General features: G+C 29.8%; 1 protein-coding gene across 3 annotated transcripts in view; it reads right to left on the bottom strand.

Moving 5' to 3' along the window:
* Positions 1-25,378, bottom strand: part of LOC129981942 (suppressor of lurcher protein 1-like) — a 554,298-nt gene that overhangs the window by 4,426 nt on the left and 524,494 nt on the right. For all 3 annotated transcript variants that reach the window (XM_056093005.1, XM_056093007.1, XM_056093006.1), the window contains exons 5-7: positions 23,521-23,689; positions 11,656-11,855; positions 5,768-5,818 (exon numbers count right to left, since the gene is read on the bottom strand). In XM_056093005.1, coding sequence (XP_055948980.1) covers positions 5,768-5,818; positions 11,656-11,855; positions 23,521-23,689 — 420 coding nt within the window. The remainder of the gene's footprint in view (positions 1-5,767; positions 5,819-11,655; positions 11,856-23,520; positions 23,690-25,378) is intronic.

The following is a 25,378-nucleotide window of genomic DNA, read 5'->3' as shown; positions in this document are numbered from 1 at the left end:
AAGCTGAGCAGGAGGGAATTCAAGTGCACTTGGCTCGCAATTTAGTCGATGTTTTTCAAGGAATTGTGTCTTGCACCCGTGAGCTTAGGGACAAGAAATAAGACATTAGAAATCCACGGTCGCATGTTTTTTATAGTGAGGGACAATGACTTACTGGATAAAGATATTCCTTGTAAAATTTGTGAAGGGAATTTGAATCTTTAGATCAAAACTCGCAATATTAATGTGATGTTTTAGGTTTGGCTTTATGTTTTTTTTTGCAATTTTTTATATAACAACCACACAATTAAAATATTTAACTTCATCATGAACGCTTCTGCATGTCATTTAAATAATTGAAAAATAACTGAAACAACAAAGAATTTTGTTGGAAAATATCGAAATAGAGTTCCGTTTGAAAATAAATTTATTTAAAGAACATTCACACTGGAGCTAAAGAAAAATATTCTAAGAATATAAAATTGATACGACAAAAAAAGCAATGTTAAAAAAAAATTAATTTCTGTACAATAATCTGCTAAGGCGTCATTGCGGAAAACATTGAAATTATGATTAAATTTAATTTGCAAATATAATTATAAATTTCAACCCTTCTTTGTGAAAAGTACGAACAATCTAAGGTGTCAAATACTTGATATTACTAGGGGCCAAATTACAAGTCTCACAACCTGCGCTGCACAACGATTTGTACGATTTTTTTCACCACGCATATTTCAAGGCAGATAGTACGCTAGACTTACAAACATTATCTTATTAAAATTATTTGCAGTGATTTGAATTCATTACATTGAAATCCAGCAAATCTGTACGATTCATTAACATATATTAGGTAGTAACAAATGCTTTTCAAATTTTGGGTGATGACTTAACGGGATTCGTATATGTATCTGAGAGGAACTCTTTCTTTTTTAAATATACATTCATTCTCTGCAATAAACTCGGTGACTTCGAATTTAAGAAAACACAAGACGAAATACTTCCAAAAACAACTATTCAGTCGTTCCAATGGCATTGTTTTCCAGAGTAAAGCAAGGACACAAAAGCAGTCTACAATGGCGAAGACTTCAAGAGAGCATTAGAAGAGATAAATGATGAGTGTTTACTGCGTGGAACTTTATTCTGGAGATTTATTTCTGTAGGCTGGCCCGTTAACCTTGTTGCCAGTCCGATGCGGAGGAAGACCCGATCGAAAATATTTAAATATCAAAGACATTTAGAAAGTATATCTGCAGAGAAGTCATTTAAGTATTATAATAGTGTCAATAGTTTTCCAACCTTTTGCAGATAAATGAATGAGAAATAGTCAAATAGATGATCTGAATGAAAATTTTAATGATCGTTTCATGCTCATATTTTTAAAATAAAGATGAACGCGAAAGATTTCTAGAGTGAAATCTTTACATTGTTGTTGAACAGAAAATGTGTAAGAATATTTCATTTTTCGTAAAGTAAACGAATTAGTTATTTCCTACGCGAAGGATCAAAAGTTTTGTAATGAATGAATGATGGTCTTGTGATAAAGGTTATTGATTGGCGTTCATGGCATTTTCAAAAAAATATTTCACTGAAAATGAAAATAATGGAAGCGACAAATTCAAATTGTTTTTTGAGCAGTCTTTTATTGAATCATGAAAACAAATTTTACAACGATTCAATTTATTTTTACAATTTAAGATCTTTTTTACACTATTTTATTTCACTTTTTTCTTGTTTGTGAATTTTTTATTTGTAAAGATGGAATTATGAAATCGATTTTTTTTTACTTCGTGTTGTTTTTAATTTTGAAATTCCACGTAGTTGTGCATTCTCATTTGCAACAGAATTATTCAGTATTTTCCATACTTAATTCTATATAAAAAGATTATTTTATTTAAATATTAAATGCGAGATGCGAAAAGGATTTTGACAAAAATTCATTAAATGATTCATAAAAATGCATAATGAATAATATAGCAAAAACTGAACCAAAAAATGAATATAAACATCATTTTAAACATGCTTATTAGAGTGTAAAGAGTAAGTTTCTTTTTGTCAATGATCTGGTAATTGAAATTACAAAAGCCTGGCTCTTTAAAAAAATTAGGGGAAACATGACCACCTAGCGTTTATTATTTCTTCTGATAGGTAGCAATTCTTTATGATGCTTAAAATAAAGACTCGGCATCCATCCACTGTAGGCAGGTTGATGATTGAAATGTTTTGTGTCGTTTTCCAGATAATTTTCTTTTTTTGTGAACCAATTACCGGTTTATCCTTCAACATTTGGCGATTCCTTAGACTGCTGCGGGTAAGAATAAAACTACTGCCATTATTTAGCTCACTCTATTTAGATTGGAACGTCACCTCACTCTCTTTAACCTGTTTTAACTACCGCCATGCTCGCCATAATATTGGCTCGTCGGAAGATTGAAATCTTAGTTTCAGTTTTGGAAAATATGTCAAATTAAATCCTACAGGAGAGGAGGATTCAATGGAATGGTCGGTGGCCACTGTGAAGCTTGCGGTTGCAAATGTTTTGGGAAATAAGAGCTGCTTCTGACCACTACCGTGTCCCCAAACTGTGATGTAAAGAAGAGTAAAATTTATTTTCAATTATATGAATGAAGTTTATGAAAGCTAAAATGGGATATTTCGAAGCAACGTTCAGAAACAGACTTAAATCAAAGTTTGCAAAACACTAAAATTATTTTGAATGGAAGATTAATGCTTCTATCTAAGAAGGAATGTATGTTGTTTGCGTATGACAATGCAGAATGTTTCAATTTGTAACATAAATTTACCAAGCCAAAAGGAAAGGCAGGGAAAGATTTTTACGTAAATTTTGTAAAAAGATATCCAGAATTAAGTTATGGCGAAATTGTTAAGTTATTGGCTAAAAGGCCTTTCAACCCATGATTTAGTATTTTAGTTATGTATGTTAAATAATTAATAAAACGTAGGAGACGAAAGAAAATTAATTTCTGATTTAGCAATTTGGCTACGGAAGAAATATCTATCCACTAGTGTCCCAAAAAGGATTTGTTTTTATTTCAAAATTCGCTATTTTATTGTTGCTCATATTACCTGATATCTTTAAATTTTTGTTATACTAGTAACTTTTTTTAATAATTTTGTAATGCAGAAATACAAATAAATAAATTATCTACATTTAAAAAAACTAATTAACATAATCTACATGGAATGCTTAAAAAATATTTTGATTCGTTATAACTTATCCCAACAGTTAATATGAAATTTATATAAAATATTCTTTCATTGGCCCATATTACCTACTGCTCCCCTGCTTGAAAGAGATTATTTCAAAATGAGTATCATAAGATAGAGAATCCATAGACATTAAATAGTGCATGTATTTATTATAGGTGATTAAAACTCTCCACGCTTTAGTGATTTTTTGACATCCATAATTTGATAAATTTTCATTTTATAATATTTAAGATTATTACAACATGTTTTAAAAATTTTGATTATTTTATGTGATTTATAGAATCCTCCACGACTGAAAAACTAAATTTCACAGAAACTGGATCTGAGCATCTTCACCCGCACTCTCCGAAGTTCATAAAAACATTACTGGAGAAATGATTTCAATTTGACTTATTATGCAGAAATATTTACGGACATCTCTAATAAATTATTATATCCTGTGTTAAGGCTACTAATGGCTGGATCATGAATGGCAGCAAGGAGCAACAAGTCTTTTCTCTCGCCGATAAGAAAATTATTTATCTGTCCTTCTTTTAAAGTTCATTTAATTTTGCTGCGGACGAAACTACTATTTGATTACAATTAGACTAATAAATAAATAAAATGAATAAAGGCTAATTCATTTTATGATCTGCCATTTTCAATTTATATCCTATTTCAATAAACTGAGGATAAATTTTTTAAAACTATTCATTTTTTAATTTCAATTTCCTCATTGAAATATTTTAAAGTACTGCTATATAACAATTAAATTATTATCAACTATTTATTTACCTAATACTTAATATAAAATTTCGCAAGTAATTATAATATTTCAATTGATTTTACAATTATTTTATAATAATGGAAATAAAAACAGTTTAAATTTTTCAATATGTTTATATGTTCTATAAGTTATATAACAAATAAGTATAAACTAATTTTTGTCAGCATTTTATTTATGATGATCAAAATTAACTTGCTCTAGAGTTTATTTAATCGTCTTAGACTTTTCCGCTCTAGTGCGGTTTATGAGATAAAAGCTATTCTTTTTCTGCTGACATTTTTTTTAAACAGAGATTTAAAAGAATATGGTGCAGATTTAAAAAATCGGTGGCAGAGACTAAAAAGCTTGCATAAGCACAAATTTAATTTTAAAAAAGTAAAATTATGTTTTTGCATATTTTTCTTAAGTGTACAAAAGCTTTTTTTAAAGTTGTTTCTAAAAGCTTTATAGTCATCATTTTTTTATTAAAAATAACTCATTTAGGATTTTTTTCGTTTCTATGGTAACTAAGAAGTTTAAAAAATTGTATTTTTAAGAGGAAAATACCACAGAACATTATTCCTTTAAATAAAGATTGTAGTATTTGTATAAAATTAGGATGTAACATATGTTCACATTTCTGAAATAATTAGAACACTCTAAATTAAAATCGAAATTTTATAGACATTTTCAGGTGAAAACATGCATTTTAATGTTTATTTATTGCATAGAGGTTTTAGAAGCGTCTCAAGTTGCAACCGCAAGCTGAAAGATTCAAGGGCATTCGGAGATCCTTGGCATATCTTGGATGAGATGCACTAAACAGTTCAAGATTATTGACAAGCTTTCAAATGATGTCAGAAAAAAGTTTTTATAAGGATAAGTCTAGGAAGAGCGTTTGGAAACTCAGGAAATCTATGTACATTAGACCGTTGACATGCTTTATAGTTGGCTGAAATTGGATAGGGCTTTTCGTTTTCGTTGTTTCAAAATATCTTCAGAAATAATCAAATATTCTGTTCTTTGGACATCGGGAAGTAAAAAATGGACCTATTAAAGTTTTCCTGAAAATGATGTATAAAAGACTATTTAAAGAAGAAGTGCACGAAAATTAATCACTAAAGTCCTATCTGCAGCGTAAAAATAAATTTTCCAATCTTTAATATCCCTACATAACTAACATAAGTTGTAGCTGAATTAAAAAAAAAGACTGGCCAATCAGAAGAATATTCAATTACAGTTTTAGAAGAGCCTCCATACGTAATTATTATTATCAAAAACTAATTGATTCTGGATATCTGAGTGAAAACTTTCGGGTTGCAGACAGTTTCCTCATTAAAAGTGACTTTTCAGTGACTATTTTAGTGGCCTGAATATAACAAAGAGGGTCATATGGATACAATAAGAAGATTCACATTTTATTTTAGTTGACCGAGAGTTTTTATGATCACTCGGGCCTTACATCGGTCCCAGAACAATATTATACGATTCGGAAATCTGTTTACTTCAATTTGACACTTTGCAATACTTTTGTACGTTTTCGTTTCTGTCTAGTCAGTCGGTAATTAGATATAATTGCCACCGAAAAAATATTTTCAGTTCATCTTTGAACATTGTACCTACTTTGGAACTTATGACTCGTAGTAGAGAATAATGATATTCGCTATAAGAAATTCTAAAATATTAAAAAAGATTATTGAACTGAGATCATTTCTTCGCATGATTATTATTTAAAGCATAGTTGTAAGCTGCAGGTACTCTGTGTTGTATATTTTATTTAAAATTAAAGGAAAAAAAGAATTTCGATACACTTACTGGACGTGCTATTAGTGCTGGTACTAGAGATTCGCTGCACGGATGACTGATCTGAAAGGAAGAAGCAAATATTAGTAAATTTATAAGAAAAAGCTGAAATACGAGATGCTTAATAATGTAATGTATCAAAATTTATTTTATATATTGATTCATTTAATCAACCCCCCTTTTGAAAGTATGTTAATGTTGTAAACTGTGAATCATAGATTCCAGAAAAATACAATGAACCCTCGAACATGTATTTAGTAAAAGGACATTTATCCTCATTGTTTTTAACTCTTTGACTTGCTTCTTTTATTTTTTTTAAAGTTAAAAAAATTAAAGTTAAAAGGATGTCTTAATTGGATGACACACCTTGTTTTGGGCATTTATTGTTATTTTAATCCCTGAAACAGAATGAGTACCTACGGCAATGAAGGATTTCCAGGTTTAAATTCTAAAAATTCAGTCATTCGATGCATGTCGTTGTATGCTAAGGATGCTCTAGATAAAAGCACCAATAAGCTGAGATTCTATCTCCATACCAATAATAGTCTTTTTATTTTATACAAGAAACCGAAACAGTATCAACAATGTTAACAATTATAATTTTGAAAGGATTAAAATTAGATGTTGATTATCCGCTGGAAAATTCTTAACTTTATCTCTTTGATAACTCATAGCACCGTAAACATTGTTTGAAACCCTGCCTTATTATCAACAGAAATTATAGGCTGCAATATTATTGTATTGGATACCCCCTTCTCATGAACCAGCATGGGGTTATTTATACTCAAAATCGTTTGACAAGTGTTTTGGGATCAGGTGTGAATGTTCATTATTCCAATGATTTTAAAGGTAATTAATGATCTTGTTTCGACAGTTATTATTTCATTTAATCATTGTGTTGAAAAATGTAGAAGATATTTAATATTTATTGCGCTGAATAATATAGCATAAAAGCAAGGGATTAATAAATTTCGAAATTTTGAGACTGTTAGTAAGTCTATCGAAATAGAATTCTAAACAAAATGATCGGAGATAACGAGTCTCTAGTGTCTCATGAGTATCTAGAATAAAAATGAAGATTATATCATCTCATTATGTAATGAGTGAGCTCGGGTATAAGGAGATTAAAATATAATACGGTAATGACACTTATCTATAGCGATAAATTTACCGCTCCAGAAGGCGAGGATTCAATTCAATTGAACAGAATTTCGACGGAAATTGTAGAGACTCCGTAGAGTAGTGCAAATATATGTCGTAGAACAAAAATGCGATGATTTATTGCTAATGGCATCGTTCCTTTGTGACTTTGAAGTGTAGTGACTTTGAAATATACGCTCAAATGCTATCATCCATTTTACTGGCATCAATGATAACCTACGCCAAAAATAAAAGGGAAAGTTTAGAAATAATTCGTGCTCAAAAGAAATCCGAATCCTTGGATTCTTTGCGTTTAGCTCAAAATGAAACTTAAGGAAGATTTTAATAAAACTTTTTCTAATTAAATACTTAGTCTGTATCCATTACTTTTTACTCCCATACAAAGAGAAGATAATATTCTATTACTCCTATTGAAAGAAAATAATAGACATTTTATGTCATTTAGCTCCCATTTGCAACTATTTTATTTATTACCCATTAATAAATTTAGCAAAATTTTTTAAGAATTCTTAATTTCTTATCAGAACTAGCTTTTAGCGATTTTTAAAAATCCTTTAAAATAGTTCTGCCATTTTTAGAGAAACTACAAGATTTAAAATTTAATTGAAGCAAATTTGGACTCTCATTTGGATGGAAAAAAAGAAAAGATTTTGTGCCTTGTTTCTTAAAAAATAAAATAAAAAATTATTCATATTTGTTTCGGTTTTCTGTCGAAGAAATCCACTAAAATGATAACAACGCAGAGTATATCATTCACCCTTTCGCACGAAACAGCGGTTCCTACAGCACTTTATCGCATAATTGAATAAAGATGTTATACTAGGCAACGCTTTGAATGGCATAAGTGACGAAATATTAACTTTTGGTGTCGATTTAATCGCAAGATCCTTGGGGAATTTTTTGGCGCTGAATATCTGGTATGCGGCTAATAGTATCCGAACATATAATTTGTGATTTAGAAGCCTTTCTACCAACCGTTTGAAATTAAAATTTGACACTGAACTGCATTTCGGGTCACAAAAATCACATGACATTTCTTCACATAACTTAGTGTTTTTTTCAGTTATCGCATTTACATATTTCTGAAAATGCTAACTGACAAAACTGTTATCAGCCTATAATAACTCCTTGTTGGATTTGGCTCAAAATTTGATATCGGTCTACTCTACAGCTCTTAAATCTATCTACTAAATTTTATTTACGTTTTGTCTATCTCTTCACCTTGTAGTTATCATGCTAATTTATATTCGAAGAGTTGCATAGACAGAATTAATCAAAACTTACTTTTCTGGACAACATTTGATAGAAATCTACAGATTGAATGTAAAGACCGTATACCAAATTTCATCCATCTAGCTCGAAGCGATTTTGAGTTATCTTTGTTATAAACGGACAGACGGACAATATCTTGTTTTTCGCGCTCAGGGAAATCCGAAACGTGGAGATTCGTCAAAATCATGAATTCGAATTTTTGAACGATAAAAAATCTTTTTTTACACTCTGTATAAAAGAAGTAAAAATATAATTGTGGGCCTAGTGTTAGTAACATATATAATTCTTATTGGTTATTCTATTATTATCATCGAAATTAAATATGACAATCTTTCGACTACACTATATATCTTTACCCCCTGTTGAATAGTTCTGAATAGGATCCAAATTTATTTAAAAACGATTGATATATTTGAGAAGAGCTACATCTTTTTTCAGATTGATAATGAAAATAATCTGCAAGTTTTCATCAGTATCATTTTATGAAGTACCATTTTAGAATAATGATACATAATGAAGATAAATACATCATTCGAAAATTATAACTGCAAAAAATAAACTGTAACACGTTTTAAAAACCGAGCTTTAAAAACTGCAGATAAATCCGTTATTGTAAAGACAAAAATTAAACGGGTCTCTCTTTTGCTAAAATATTATAATAGAATGCGATATTTTTATTTAAATTAAAAATTATTTCTCATTTTTATTGCTGATAATTCTTTACTGAAAGGAGTGGTTTATTTATCCTCTTTTTGGTTTAATATTCGTTTGATCGAAAATGGAAAGAAATATTTGTAGTAAAGAAATTACAAGGAATAACTTAGGAAAATGATTACTATACACAATTTTCACAAAAACTTTTTTCACTTTGAATTAGTGCAGAATTTGCTGCCCGAAAAATATTCAGTAATTGACTAGATAAAACGTAAATTATAAACCATAGTTTCAATCTTAAATTTTATGGAGCGATTTCGTTTGGTAATATCAATTTTTTTTATATGAACTTTTGCACTAAAAGAAAATATTTTCAAAGAGAAAATGAAAAGTCATTTAGAATAAATGTCCGAATTGTATTTTTAACTGTTCACTTCTATAAGAATTCCTATTTAAATATTTAAGAACAGCATATGTAATTTCCATATTTCATAGTACAAACCCAAAATAGTTATGCACAGAATCTTGCATTGTGCATATATATTTTTATAGCAAACTTGAAAAGTGAACTTAACATATTAATATAAAAAGGAAGTTTAGATTTATGAACTCTGTCTAGACAATGAATGTTTTGAGAAGCAACTGCACGAAAAGAATTAAAAAAAATGCATAAATTCAGGAGAAATATAAAGAAAATACCATTGAAATGAAATTCTATATTCAAAAGAATCGTAAACTTATTGTTCTAAAAGTGTACAGATTGTTTTTGCATCTTCCCATTTTCCATTCAAATTTAAAATAAATCGCTTTTGCACTGTTCCGAAAATGAAATCAAGAATTTTTCAATGTAAAAGACTTAGAAAAGTCCCATTTGCAAACAGAAGAGCTTCATGAAAGTCTTTTCATGATATGAGAATTCGTCAAAAGTTATACAAATTTTTAATGAATATAGTTTGATTTGAGTTTGTGAGCGAAAAGGTTGGTTTGCATGGTATTGTTAAAACAATGCTTGAAAGTTGCAAAAATTATCTCAATTGTTCTACAGAAAATTAAGACTTTTTTTAAAAAAATATATGCATATACAAATAATATAGAATCAATACAGAATTCAGTTGAAATGGAATAAACTTGAAAATCATTTTTAAGATACTGCATACAATGAAACATTCTTAAGATTTCTTAATTACTAACACATTTAGAAAACAATCCACTGCATTCAAATATAGTAATTTTTTTTTCTAAGAGTAATTTATAATTTTATTCGGAAAAAATTAATCTAGAAATCATTTATAATAATCTAAAAGACAGATTTTCTTTTTATATATTCTAACGAACAATATAACACTCTTTCTAATTATTTTGTATTCCATCTTGTCTGAAAATTATTCAACATTTTTTCACAAATATTTTTAAAGAATATCGAATGAACTTTCTATCAGAATTAACTCTGCATAAGTAATTTAACTTGTAATAGTATAAGTAATTCGGCAATGAAAATAACGAGGTTTACCGCTTACCAAAATAAATACGATTAAAAAATTATAAATGCAGGTTAAATGATACACATGGAAGCAAAATTGCTATTAATATGCAGTAAACTGTAATTTTTCAGTGCAATGTCATTAAAATGTTCTGTTTTTGAGAGTACTAATACGATATTCATTATAGAGGTTGATATAATTCTAGTGTAATGATAATTTTTTTCAAGCACGATCTAGTGTAAATCTATGAGTTAATGATGCGTAATGAAATGATGTGTGGCATCTTTTGTTAGCCATAGAGACCTTGGAAAAATAACTAGAAATAATCTTAGGGATGGGACGGTGCTTGCCTTGCATTCTTTAGTGAATTACGCAGAGACGCAATTCATTCTTTAGGCATAAATAGAGGGTGTCTCAATTCAGCTGAAGCAAGATGTTTTGTCTTTAATTTCTACAACAGTAAAGATATCTTAATGAAATTTTCAACAGGGATGCATTTATTTAAAACAATCATTTATTACATAGGAATGTATTGGCGCAAGCGATGCTCATAAGAGATGAAAAGTAACACGAAGCTTTTAATGACGGCGTCATTGAGAAGTGCAGTGATTGAAAGAACTGCTCAAAATAGCATCCTGATCTACTACGCCCAATCAGTAGCATCCCCTAAAAAGGGTATTCAGATAATTGCGAACATTGCTGCTGAAGTGGGCTCAAGTGCTCATACATTCCAATTACTGTAAAATGATTGTTTTCAACAAATGCACCTCTGTTGAAAATTTCATTAAAATATCTTCATTAGCGTAGTTACTAAATATATATAAATATCTAATAAGTAAATATAAATATCTAATACATATATATAAATATCTAATACATATATATAAATATTTAATAAAATATATAAATATAAAATATGTAAATATACAAATAAATATATAAATATCTTCATTAGTTAGAAAATAATTAGTATCCTTGTTCTCTACTTCTACACCAAGTATGTGTTCGAATTTGGAATAGATCTGCATGTGAGAATAGGTAACATTGAGGTGAACTGACCCCACATTTGCGTTTCGGTTTGGAGTTAGATAAATATCAAGAAAAACTACTAGCAATCAATCCCTCCCTCCGCAAATTACTATTCGTTCCAAAAAGCATCTCTGATGGCATCCGATTGTAATCAGTGCTGGTTAAGGATACAACAAGAGCCTTCTCCTTCCGACTTATCTTCCTCACCTCATGCCTTCACTCAGCAGATCACTTGCGGGTTTTTATTGAAATATGAGCGATATAGCTGCTTATAAAATTCGGAAGAAAGGTCGAGTGACTGACCTATGTAAGGCTTGAAGTGGTAGAGAGCCTCGAATCCCGTTCCATCAAACTTGTCGTTGGACTTGAAGGTGACCCGGAAGAACTCTCCTTGGGACTCGATGTACTTGGGTTTCTTGACGCCGCAGTGGCGTGGGTACCCTCGGTCTACAGTGCGGAAGTTGGAGAACTCCACGTAATCGCTGGCCGTGTCAGTTGTGCAGCTGTTGAAGGAACATAAAATAATCGCTAATGAAAGTGCAGATGCAAACAAAATATAGAATGATAGTAATGAATACGGTCACTCATGTGTAGGACAGTCTGCTGACATTGGATTACCAAATATGGCACAGCAAGAATTTTAAAGATGGATAATATGCACCATAAAGCAACATCCTTTTTGGGAATTTTAACAAAAGATTTATTATTTGAATACTAAGCAAACTGTTACACATTTCCCGTTTAATTTTGAAATTATCTTTCAAAAATAAAGTTTGCACCATCTCGGAATTCAGAAAATTACCAATTCAGTCATTCTGGCTCAGATGCCATTTATTTTTGCCAAATAAAAAATTTGAAAATATTTTCAAAAACAAGGTAATTTAAAGTAACTGCATCTGTTATGAGGCCTATAACTTGGTTGTAAACAAAGTTAAGGAAAAGATTTTAAGCACCACATAGATCAAATTTGGAGTTTTGCATGCGCACGTAATGTGATTTCTCTTAATCGCATAGACAATATTAATGTGCTAGTGCATTTCAAGCTAGAAAGTGAGACACATGGCCGCAGTCATTGATGAACCTTCGATAACTACAAGTTAATTCTGCAACTAGCCATATAAATATTTTTGAATGATTTTTTGTATCCTCGTTGCAATCGGATGTGTCACCCATTCTTTTCCTAGAAGAATTGAAGATATGCATGGAGAAGAATACTTTCATGTAATGAATTTTTTTAACGCTTGAATGTTATTTGGTGATGAAGGAAAATCAGAATGTTTGATTCTCACGTACGTAAGCAAAACTTTAGGCTCGGTCTTAACGTTTTCGTGGCATGCAAGAGTGAATATGAAGACATTCATAGAAAACGGTTCACGTGTTATCACGTGTTAATTCACCCAGGTATTGCTCATAAAACCAAGCTGATATCACACAGAGAAATTATTATAGGCAAACAAAATTTTAGGTTTTCATCAAAGTCAAACATCTATTTTTTTCTATCATTGTTAATAAAAAACATTATATCCATTTATATATTTTAATGAAATCTTACTGCATTTGTTCTTTAGTAATTTTATGATTCTGAAAGCTCGAAAAAATATTGCAGGTTATATATGAAACATAATAGCTTTGCATCATGGAAGACACTTTGAAACGCCATTCGACAACCTCAGATGGGAAATCTAACTTTATCAATAGCTCTATAGTTTTAGCAAAGGGGGATTAATACATTATTCTATAATTATTAATCAGAGATCAAACAGTTGTGCTGACAGCAAGCTTGTGTTGCTTGTTTACGTGGGCCATTTTCTCAGTGAATTATGTTATTAATTACATATAATTATCAATGGATTATCACAAATATTTTCATTTTATTAAAATAATACTTTGTCTTTTAGGGGAGCTATAACAAAAACATCACACGTAACAATGTTAGCAGAATTGTTTCAAAGTCAATTCATGTGATGCCGTAGTTGTGCACGTTTTCTAAGTATTGCTAATCGATTCTTAATTAGGTGCAGGATATTTGGCGTATAAAATGTCTCCATAACATAATAATAACAATAATTGGTGTTAAATTTTAACATCTTTCCTTTACTATAAACAGAGCATGTTGTTTGCATACTGACACGACTAATGTTTAGAGGTATTCGATAAAAACAATTTGAAATTGCTCAAAGTTTATTATTTCCTGGAACAATTATCAATATAAAATGTATTTTTTTAAAGTAAAAACTCAGAGAGTGATAAAGTGGGCATGAAAATATACCGCTGGAAATGTATTAAATAGCACAACTTGAAATTGTATTCTAATATTTATTTTGTTGTTTTGATGTTAAATATATTTTGGATTAAGCAATTTTTGTATATTTATTCTATGGATAAATGACAATTGTGATAATGATGTGGAATAAAAATATTATTAATTTGAGAAAATAACAGTCAAAATTGAAAGCCATTCAAATTAAGTAATACTGAATAGTTGAGATAAAAAATATATTTATGTTTTTTTTATTAAATATTATTTTTTTATTAAATATAATACAAAATTTAATAACATTTTATTACATTCAGCATAGTAGAAAATTTAAAAAAGTCTCATATTTCAAAAATTATTCTAAAACAGAAAGAATCACGAATAAGAAAGCAGAAACAATGCGGCATAAGAAAAAAATCGTTAAATTCAATGAGATCAATCGATTTTTTCAGCCATTATATATTATTAGCCAGAAAAAAAGAAACCAATATTGAAATTCCTTCAATGTATAAGACAAATTTGAAGAATTTCCTTTACAATTATTGGATACGAATATTCTTCAATCTTTCCTATTGAAGAATTTTTTTTTTCAAATTAAAAAAAAAATGTAAAAATATTTTTAAAAAAATCTGTATAGTCTGAAACCCCTTAATTCACCCAATCCACTGACCACCCTTCTCAGTTCGAAGAAAGGAAAACTCTAAGAACAAAAGTTCAGAGATAGAGAAAGGGGACTAATGCCGGGCTCAGAATCCTCTTAAGCCCAGGGGCGATGATCGGTAACTCTGGGACCATAATGGAACATGCAATTACTCTTCTTCCAGAGGAAGCACTCTTCTCGAGGACGACCCCCTCAGGGGAGGTCCCGTAGAGGAGACACTGAAAAATTATTTGCTTAGAACGGAATTCCTTTGAGCTTTTCGAGGGAAAAGAGGATTCGTGCTTGAATAAACTAATACCACTCGTGGGCATTTTCCATTTGTCGAGGCTGACGATTAGGAGTTTGGCCGGGAGTGCTGTTGCAAACGGAGAGAGATTTGCTGCTGCTTCTGAGGCGCCGATTGCGTGATGTGCCTCAATGAGGCAACATCCGCTTAGTTTGAACGCGGGCGTCAGTCGATGTTAAATATGGGGAATGATATATACAACAGAGGAATTTATACTTTGATAAAAATTGTTGCTTCATTATAGAATTGGAAAACACCCATATATATACTATTTACCGATTGAATAATAAAATAAGATTAAGCAGAGCACATGAGGAGCAGAAATTATATATATATATATATATATATATATATATATATATATATATATATATATATATATATATATATATATATATATATATATATAATTTCTTCAAATATAAATTTTATTGATGAGAAAAGAGTAAAAAAAATTCCTTTGATTATAGTATGAAGTCTATAAGAATAAAAACGTATTATAATATATATATATTTGAAAAACTGCATAGCATCGTAAAGTATTAAACAATAATCTTGCATTTTTCAACGTTTCATTATTAGTAAATAGTAATGGGTAATAATAATTTTACAATGATGTGCAATATTATTTGCTAATTGGAGTAGACGAAAATTAGCATATTAAATCTTAAAAGTTCATAACGGCTACCAAAATATCTTTTAGGACAAAGACTATATTAATGATACTGAATTGCAAATAATTTTATGAAAAGTGATATTAATTTTATTTTCAGAAACCTTCATTTAACTTTATTAACTTCCTAACTATTACTACATTCAAATTTATTCAGGTAGTTAAAAGAATTATTGCATTTACTTTTAAAATATAACAAAGACATTTTTAAATTTCTAATTTTTATGGAACAAATCAATTTGTGACTAAAAGAGGAGCTGTTCATTTTTTTTGAAAAAAATTCGTGATTCAGTCATAGAATATAGTTACTGTTTAAACGGGATACCATATATTTCCGTACAAGTTTCTAAGAGATTGTTAAGCACCAATAAAATAACCATTCTGGTACAGGAATGATATGGGTTAGTAGTTACACAAACACATGAGCATTTTTTACAATAATTTTTCAAAACTATACCCATTCATAAAAGCAGTAATTCGAAAACGTCGGTGAGTAGCGGATTCCGTTAAGAAACACGTTGCTCACACAATCATTTTGACTGTGCGATTTTCAACGATGCCACGGGTTTTGTTATCTTTGACGAATATCATTTTGCACTTTCATTGTAAAAATTTTAGTAGAGAAGTATTTTTAAACGATGTTAGGAGTAAGCAGTTTATGTTTTATTTCAAGCACTTCAATTCCACACACAGTTCTCTCTCTCTTATTCCCATAAAATCCTTCGTTTACTCTATTTCGATCAACTTTAACTTAGCATTGTAAATTCTGAAGTACCCTGAATCATTAAATATCAAAACTGTCTTACTGTTCAAGACGCATATTTAGCTTCTTAGTAATGAATAATCTCCATTCTTCCAATTAGAAAATAGATTCAAAGTTTTGGAAGAAGTTATTTTATATTCTGAAATTCTTGAATCATCCCAATTAAATCAATTGATCAAAATTCTTTTTAAATCAAAAGAATGCTTAAATGAATCAAATTGGTATTTGAAGCCACGCGAGGACTTTTATTTAGAATGAATCTCACAATTTTGAATTTTGATCAGATCATAAGGATGAAAATTGGGTCAGGAACCTCTCCTTAAATTTCTTTACCTCAGTACGTCTCTTTACCTTACGATAAAATTTAGCACATAAGGTAATTGTGAGGCACTTTTTGTTTCCTTTTCATAGCACAAGATAACAGGTTTGTATTTTAAGGTTAGAAGAAAACGCCAAAGCAGAAATTTTTTTCTTTCAGAAATGAAAGGGCATAAGAATCCGTTCATCTTGAATAAGAGAAATCAACGTGAAAAGAAATAACGACTTAATAACCGTATTCCTGATAGGGAATTTTTACATGAAAGCTCGAAATTGTGTCTGCCAACAGTGACTCACCATCGGAAGCAGTTATGGCAATTTTATGGGTGCCACTTTTCCCTCGAAAATTCACTATCATGAAGAATGATAAGATCTTAATTGGAATGTACTAAAATACTAGTACTGAATACGAGGCAATTAAAAAGTTTAAAGCGTTAATATTTATCAAAGTTTCAACTTCGAATTGTTACAATTCTTTATCAATGAATATTTTCTAAATGAGGATTTTGATTGTAACCATAAGTTTGATCGCTAACCTAAACGTTCAATTAATTTACGCTATTTTAGATTTAATTAATTGACTTCAAAAATGTGTCTACACATAATAACACAGATAGAGTCGATATTGTGCCACAGATCGTATTTCTGGGTAGCCATAACGAATATTTAAGTTGCGAAAGTTCATTTAAATATTAGATAAATATTCCATCGTCAGACTGTTAGAGATTGTAAACCCCAAATCTATGAACCACTTGTGACAGAAAGACGTGAAATGCACGTCTATATGCTTTTATCGCAGAATCGCCAAAGACGTGCTGTACACGTCAGCAGGCAGTGTCTCTGAAATAAAAGTCATGTTTGCAACCGCCGACTGACATTATTTGCCAAAACACAGTCTACAGAAGCACAGTCTTGCGTCGAAAATTAATCCATTGAGAAGATACAAATCTTTTCCCCGATTTCTATAAGACATCAGATACTTTGTGTGGTCTCGCTGAAAGCTACAGTGGGCTTTTGGCACGCACACCAGCGAATTTTTTGCCACTACAAGTGGTTATGACAGGTACTGCAAGAGCCACAGCAGTCAGATAGTGACTCAAAAGTTTCACAGAGAGGAAAGAAACCCGACGAGGAAATGATTCTATTAAGCAAGGATCAATTACTGATTTCTTTGCAGGAACTTTCTGATCATTTGAGTAAGTGATTAATAGTGCAAGTGATTACAAGCCATCGCAAGTGATTAATAACTATATTATTGTAAACTATTCTCATGATTTCAAAAATAAAAACGCGTATTGCGTGAAATAAAAAAATTCTTAGTTATAAAAGCAATAAAAACATTTTAATATTATTATGCACTGCAAATTTCTAATAAAAAGTTTTTTTTAATCAAATATATGAACAGAAACACAATATAAAAGAAATGTCACACTTACATAAGCTTTTGTTTAAAAATAAACGAAATGCAAATGAAACGGGGCATTTGAACCATTTGTATCAAAAGAATTTCTCGTTTTGAAATAAACATTTTGCAAATTGGATGTAATTCAATTTAGCTATGGAAATTCTCTTTCATTGATTCTATTTTCTTCATCCCAGAACAACGGTACCACAAAGCACACACCCCTCACCTTTCTACCGCGAAAACGTCATTTAATAAAGCGCACTCCTCCACCCAACTATGGTTAATGCTTGCCGACGTATTCATGATATTTTCAGGGTTTTTTTTTTCCTTCCACGTTCTTTTCTTCAAGCACAGTCTGCTTCATCTAATAAAAATATCGACCCGATAAAAGACACGGGAGAAATGATGTATACATGAAAAAAAAAGAATAAAGGGTCGAACTCTTTTATTCTCACAACTTTTGAGTAAGACACGAAGTGAAAAGATTCCTAAAAATGAAACGGTAAATACCGCAAAAATCGATTCGGTTGACCTTTCGTACACTCCTATCATTTTAGTCCACAGTGGGGGTTTCAAAGAGATGAAACGGTAAAAATAGAACGAAAAGGTGAAATTTCCTTCCAGTACAAAAACTTCAACCTTAAAGATTAAATCTTTGGGTGGTGAATAAATATAATCTGCATCTCAGTGGAGGTTGCTGTTATCTTCTTTCTTTGTCGTGGTAGCATACATAATATAAGAATTTTCATTGCGGCCCAAAGAACGTTGACTTAGGGATTTGATGGAGGTTGGTAATCCCAAAGAGTACAGTAATGTAAACTTTTCCCCCCTCAACCGATAGCATCTGTCGTGTTTGAGTTGCCAAAAGCAAGGAACTAATAATTCCAGAATTTCAATAAAAAAAACTTAAAAAAACAAACAAACCACATTCCATGAAAAGCAAAATGTAAAATTTTGTACTTATAAAAGTTGGGTTTTCTAATAAAAAGTTCGAATAAAATTTGGGTTTTTCTATTTCGTTATATTCTTACAAGAAGTACTAGTAAATTAATTTTTAATGCTGAAATTTTCTTCTATGGAATAGATGGAAATGCCTAAATTATTAACCTGAAAATATATTTTGAATTTTTAATGATTCGCAAACTATAGCAGGACATTTTAGAGCAATGGATGTCACTTTTGTTTGCACTTCGGTCTATAATATTCCAAAGAAGAAATTATGTTTTCGTTTTTCAAGGAGATAAGCAAAATACAATTTCATGATTCAAAAATTAAAATCTTCATTGATAATTCTCCCTTATTCTTTCTTTATTTTCATACTAATCGCTTCAAAATGGTTTTATGGTTTTTATTCTTTTATAAACTGTAAAGAAAAAAAAATGATTAAAAAAATTACAAATGGTAAAAATTAGATGTTTTGTTTAGTCAACGAAATAATGAATTCATTTACAGTAGCAATTAAAATTTAAATTAAAGCTTTATATAAAGTCTTTTGTGTTTCGCAACACATTATTCAGTATAGTGTTTATTAGCTGCCCTCATTAATCATCTGTTAGTCTGTTAACGAACTTTGAAAGTAGCAAGTTATTAATTTTTTTGTAAATCAGAAGTAATAAAGGCCACAAAGTATCAAGGAAAGGGTGAATATAAAAGAGTACACAAGGGATCTATTTGTTTTTGAATGAATTTTTATGTATAAATAACCTAAAAATCTTTTCAGTGCTTTACATCGAATGACATTAATCGTTTAAGCCCTTAATTCCCTTCCGATGTCAAAAATATTAAGGAGAATGCCGTTTAAATGTCTTAACATTGAATGATTTTTTTCACTTATGCATAATTTAAATTTAAAATATAATATAGTTACATATTATTCAGCTAATTATGAAACACATATTTTAAAACATAAATAGACAGCGTAGTTTCTAAAGATTATTATTTTGAAGTAGGTGAAAAGATAAATGAAGACCGAATTATGAAATGAATATATCAACCTTAATGTAAAAACAGATTTTTAAAGTATCTTTTGTTTTAATGTAAAAGAAATTTTAATAACTAAAATTGTTATTTCAACTGAAATAATGGAGAAAACATTGGGGCAGCAATTAAATGAGACTACATTTTATATTTTAAGAAATGAATGAACTAGTTGTATTCAATATTTAAAGCATTAACCCTTAATGAATTTTTAGATCATTTAAGATATCAAATCTAGATATATAAAAAACCATAGATGATCTTACGTAAAAGAAATATATCCCATAAATTTGCTTTGTCTGCATCTCAACTCATTCACTATTTCAAAACTTTTAGGAAAATTTGTCTCCATTGAAAAATAATGCAGACACTTCCAAATTGTCCTCTCACTAAAATGCGATTTATATCCTTAATAACATCGTTCTTCAAGATTTAACTTTTTTTCGCAATAATCCTTCGCAAAAAATGAATTAAAAAAATATAATGAATTTCAATTTAAGTTACAATTAGAGCCCTATATGATTTTGGATTTCTACACAAGAAGAACATTTAAGAGAAGTACATTAACATATATTAACACTGGATTAAGGATATAAAAATGAATAAAATTATTATCCAGAACATTATTCATAATGTTTTAAGCAATTTGAAGATGGTGAAAAGTTAGAAAAATGAGTGGAAAAAAGTGGGGGAAATCAGGAAATAATCACTCTCTTCACGAAGAAAATAAAATTAAGTGCAACAATGATAAAAGAAAGCACACATGCCTATTTTCACTCATTTTTGTGAATACATTTTTATAATTAGTGCCACCGATAGAAAAGTATGATGATTAAATATTTATTTAATAACCATACAGAATTCTCTTTTCAAATAAAAAAAAACTTATAAAGTGTTTCATATAATGTTTTTATGCTTTCTTTTTGTTCAAGATTATTCAGATTGATGTTGTGTGAAAGTTTGGTGGTAGACGGGATGACAGCTCAGATGTCATCCTCGTCATCTGAACACAGTTCAAAATTATGAGGTTCGACCCAAAATAGTGCTAATGTTGCTTTTAAACGTGAAGTTAATATAACTAAACTCGGGATGTTTAAGAATGAAAAACTCTGTAAAAATCGGTGACGTCATTTTGCTTGAGAATGCACGCGTCTAAGTGATACATTCAAGAGCAAATCTCATTGGCATCCTTTCTGAACAAACGGCAACATTCGATATATTTTTAAAGCTTATCTAATCTTCTGAAACACCCTATATAGTTTTTTTTTTTTACTCTTCTAATCTCATTACATCCAACAAAACGGGGAAGCCACCTTAGATTGGGTACACAGCATAACAACATCTTATGTAACTTTGCAATAGACGTTAATTCAACTAACTAACTATATTTCATCAATTATAGATTTAGTTTATCACTGTGAAGTTTTCTTTGGATATTTCAAACCTCAATGCGTCTAAGTATTTAATTCGAGCCTAACGTGGAAGATTTTATTTCAGATTAAATTTTAAATACTCGATGTAGGACGCTAAAGGAATTACATTTAAATAAAGAGAACAGGTAAATAAATGTACTCTTCATATACTAGAGAATTTTTCAAGGAAAAGTTAAACTTTTCTTAAAAAGATTAGAATTATAAAACACAGCACCCCTCCCCCTCAAAAAAATAAAACTCAATTATTTAAAACGTCATTTTGTAAGGACATTAAATATAAGAAATCTATTTATATTAAATCACTTTTTTTATTTCAAGGTGTTGTTTCTCATATTCATCTTCAAATTTAACCGAAATAAAGCATCGGGGGAACTTTAAAAACTAATCTCTAGTAGGAGCTCATTCTTTCAGTAAAATGGAACAGTGAACAGTACGTTGATCTTCTCATTTATTACAACTGCTGCATATCTACTTTCTATTCTAAACGCCTCATATTTGCTTTATTTTTCTTTTCTTCTAGCCTAAAACAAATTTCTGAAACTAATTTTTCCAGAATGTCATCAGATGGTTTAAAGCAAAGATTAGCTTTCTTTTTTCATAGCATGCAGTAAGAATTTAATACGATTTGAAAGTTGAGTCATTTTTTTTTCGAAAATTGGGAGAAAATTGTGAAATTTCAATTCAAAATAATAAAAATATAGCGTTTCTTTACATTTACCAAGGAGACGTGGCATTTCAATATGTTCCTAAAGGGAGAGAAGACTTGGAACATGCTAAACTATTAAAGCGTAATAATTTATTTGAGATAGAATTTCAAGGAGAATTGCAGGACATCAATGAAATGCTTGGACGGAAGGTGCAAAACCCACTAACATTAGTTGAGAAAATGGCTTCCCTATAGGGTGCTGACATTTACTGGAAATTTTTCTTTGAGGAATTTTTATTGTTCAACCTAACTGAAATGCATCACGAGGTAAAAATGCCGCACAACATATTTTTCAACAATAAGAAAGTTATAAAATGTAAAAATCAGCTCAAGTGGTCTCTCTCCCACTTACTCTGTAATAAATGTCCTGATGGTACATTAACTGTATGCTGTTTGCGAACAGTAGCTACAAAAGAGTATTAAAGTGCGATCTTTGGAAAGTAATTTCTGGTATGATGTTAATATACAAGTACCAGAAAACCATTTTGGATACCTTTATCCCGACAGATTAAAAACTAAATCCGACGCAGAATGACAACAGTCACAAAAACACATACCAAATTTCAGTATTTAAGTCTTTGTATTTTTCAGTAAAGCCATGCTACTGAAAGTGCAGACAAACAAAAATGGCCCAATCCTTGATGGTAATGTGCAGATGTACATTAGATGTTAGGTCTGAGAATCAACTCTAATCCACCAAGCTCTCTTCGTTTTGTAGTTATTGTATTAATTTAAATTCAAGCAGCCGGCCTTCCTCTTATTAGATGGTGCTCACTAAATTGGATAGAAATCTACAAATTTAATGTAAAGCTCACATGCCAAATTTCATCCGTCTATCTCAAAGCATTTTTGAGTTACGAGTTCATAGCTAGACATAATACCAGAAATGTGTTTTTCGGAGATGTCTAAAGGGTGTAGATTCGTCAAAACCTCGAGTTCAAATTTTTAAAAAATCACAATAGTTTCTAATACACGAATTATACAAATCGAAAGTAATTGAAAATTTATTTTGAATAGCCGTTTTTATTAATATTAAAAAGTACTAAACATTTTTCTTTCACTCAATAAATTGGATATCAAAATTTTACTCATAAAAACGTGATTCACTGAAACGATTATGCTCTATGCAACTCTACGTAGCTGTGTAAACTGGGATATTCATTACATTCATAATATATTATTATTTAAATAGATATTTAATAATTTTCTTTCTTGTGATATGCACTGTGGCCCAATTTTCTGTTATTGTTATTTTCTGCGCTTCAGTTATTTAGGATTTTCTCTCTGACATTCAAATTTTCAAAGAAAAAAAAAACTTTAAAAACTTTACCCATTTTTATTACTCTCCACTTTCATATACTTTTTATAATTATATACATTTTATATACCTTCAATAACTCATTTTGTTAAATATTGAGGAATGTTTTAATCATTTGTTAATCGCAAAAAAAAATATTAATGAAAACCTCTCATATGGAATAAAAATTTACCAACACGGTTGAAAATTGATAACTAAAAATAATGACATAATGTATTATCATCGTACTAAAGTTCAGAGCTTCAGAACAACAAGAAGATAGCAGATAATCGATTACAAAATAACTAACATGTGAGCAGTTAAAGCGTGTCATAAGGAGATATTTTTCGCTTCGAATTCTCGAACACAAATGACACTGAACATATACTTACGGTGGGATGCCGTCCACATCAAATTTATTGAAGGTGATGTGAACTCTTTCCTTTGGCTTGCCTTTGAAGAAATAGTGGCATTCAGTGTTCCGAGGGTAGTATCCCGGGTAGTTTGGCGATGTGAAAGTGCCGTTTTTTCTGTCCTCACTGTTGAAATTGAAACCGCAAACTGCAATCGGAAACGAAGGAAAGTCCATAAGAATAAAAGTAATGAAGTTCAAAGAAAAAGTCCAATATTATAAATAAAATGCAAATACTCTTTAAATAAAAAAGGAAGTGATAAAATGAAAAAACGTGGATCGTGATATAAATCTGTACATGAAAGGTAAACTGCTGTATGAACTTTTATCCATCGTGATGTTTTAACATTGTGTCCATTATCAATCAGATCTATGAATTTGTATAAGTAATATTGGACATACATTGTAAGTCAGAACACACACACACACACACACACACACACACACACACACACACACACACACACACACACACACACACACACACACACACACACACACACACACACACACATATATATATATATATATATATAAACATTCCAACATATATATTTCCATAGTGGAAAAAACTTCAAACTTATAATGTTAATCATAATTATAATATTTGAATGAATTAGATAATGTTCTTTCAAATAATATATAATATTTTAATTTGTATTTAGTGTTATTTATTAATCTTGTAAAGGAACGTTATAAGGAATGAAATTATTAATGTAAAAATAAAGATAATGAACAATTAAAATAGCTTACAATTCTCAAAATGGTGTTATTTATTCATTAAATATCAAAACTGTTGCAAAGTAAACGAATGTTTAATGAATATAAAATCGTTTACAAAGAAATGGCATCTATATAAAAATTCTAAACGGAGATACAAATTGTTTACAAAGTGTACCAACCTAATAAAAAGAATTAGTAAATAAATGATGAAATCAGTTGCAAATGTTATCAAACAATTAACTGCATTTCAATTTTCTCTATTTAATGATTAGAAAAACAAATTAAAGCAAGGAAATTTTATTTACTAAATATATATAATGCTACTGTTATTCTTGCCAAATATGGTATTTATTGGACTAGAATTTATTGGAGCCCCAAATTAAATATATATATATATATATATATATCCGAAGTTCTCAATAAATTCTAGTCCAATAAATACCATATTTGGCAAGAATAACAGTAATAGTTACACACTATAGAAGACTAGTTACTGTTGATGTCGATGGAATTTATTTTATGAAGAAATACATTCGATATCACAGAAGTTTTAAAATTCTTTGAAGAAATTCCGTAAAGGGGACTAATAAAAGTCAGAAAAAAGAAAGACCAGGAAGTCTCCTCGGTTATTCCTGCAATAGTTATATCAGAGAAAATATATAAAATCTCCTGAATAGAGAAATTTTCCTCAGCTGCTTATATCACTGCGATCATGTAATACTTTGGCAACAAAGTCAATATATATATATAATCTCAGGGATTTCGATTTCATGAGGCAAAAATGTGAAAAAGAAGAAATTTCTGGCAATGTGCTGGATAATTTTGCTCTTCAGTTCAGATAGAAATCGGCTTTGCTGAAAAATTCTCTCCTTTTCCACCGAGTCTACATGTCAGCATACTCATAGGAAGAGTGTTGAAGTTTCGAAAAATGAATTTCGAATTTAGGAATATTCGCCTCTTATTTTTTCGAGATGCACGTTTGGAAATTAAAATTTTCGACGTTTTTCGTATAACATTGCAATAATGATGATTTATTCTTTTATTTCAATTTTATCTTTAAGTTCGGATATTACTTCCTAATTTATTGATTTTTCGGAATTGTTATTTGAATCACT

Source organism: Argiope bruennichi, chromosome 8, assembly GCF_947563725.1.
Source record: "Argiope bruennichi chromosome 8, qqArgBrue1.1, whole genome shotgun sequence".
NCBI classification, from domain to species: domain Eukaryota; kingdom Metazoa; phylum Arthropoda; class Arachnida; order Araneae; family Araneidae; genus Argiope; species Argiope bruennichi.
This window is presented reverse-complemented; position numbering and strand designations above follow the sequence as displayed.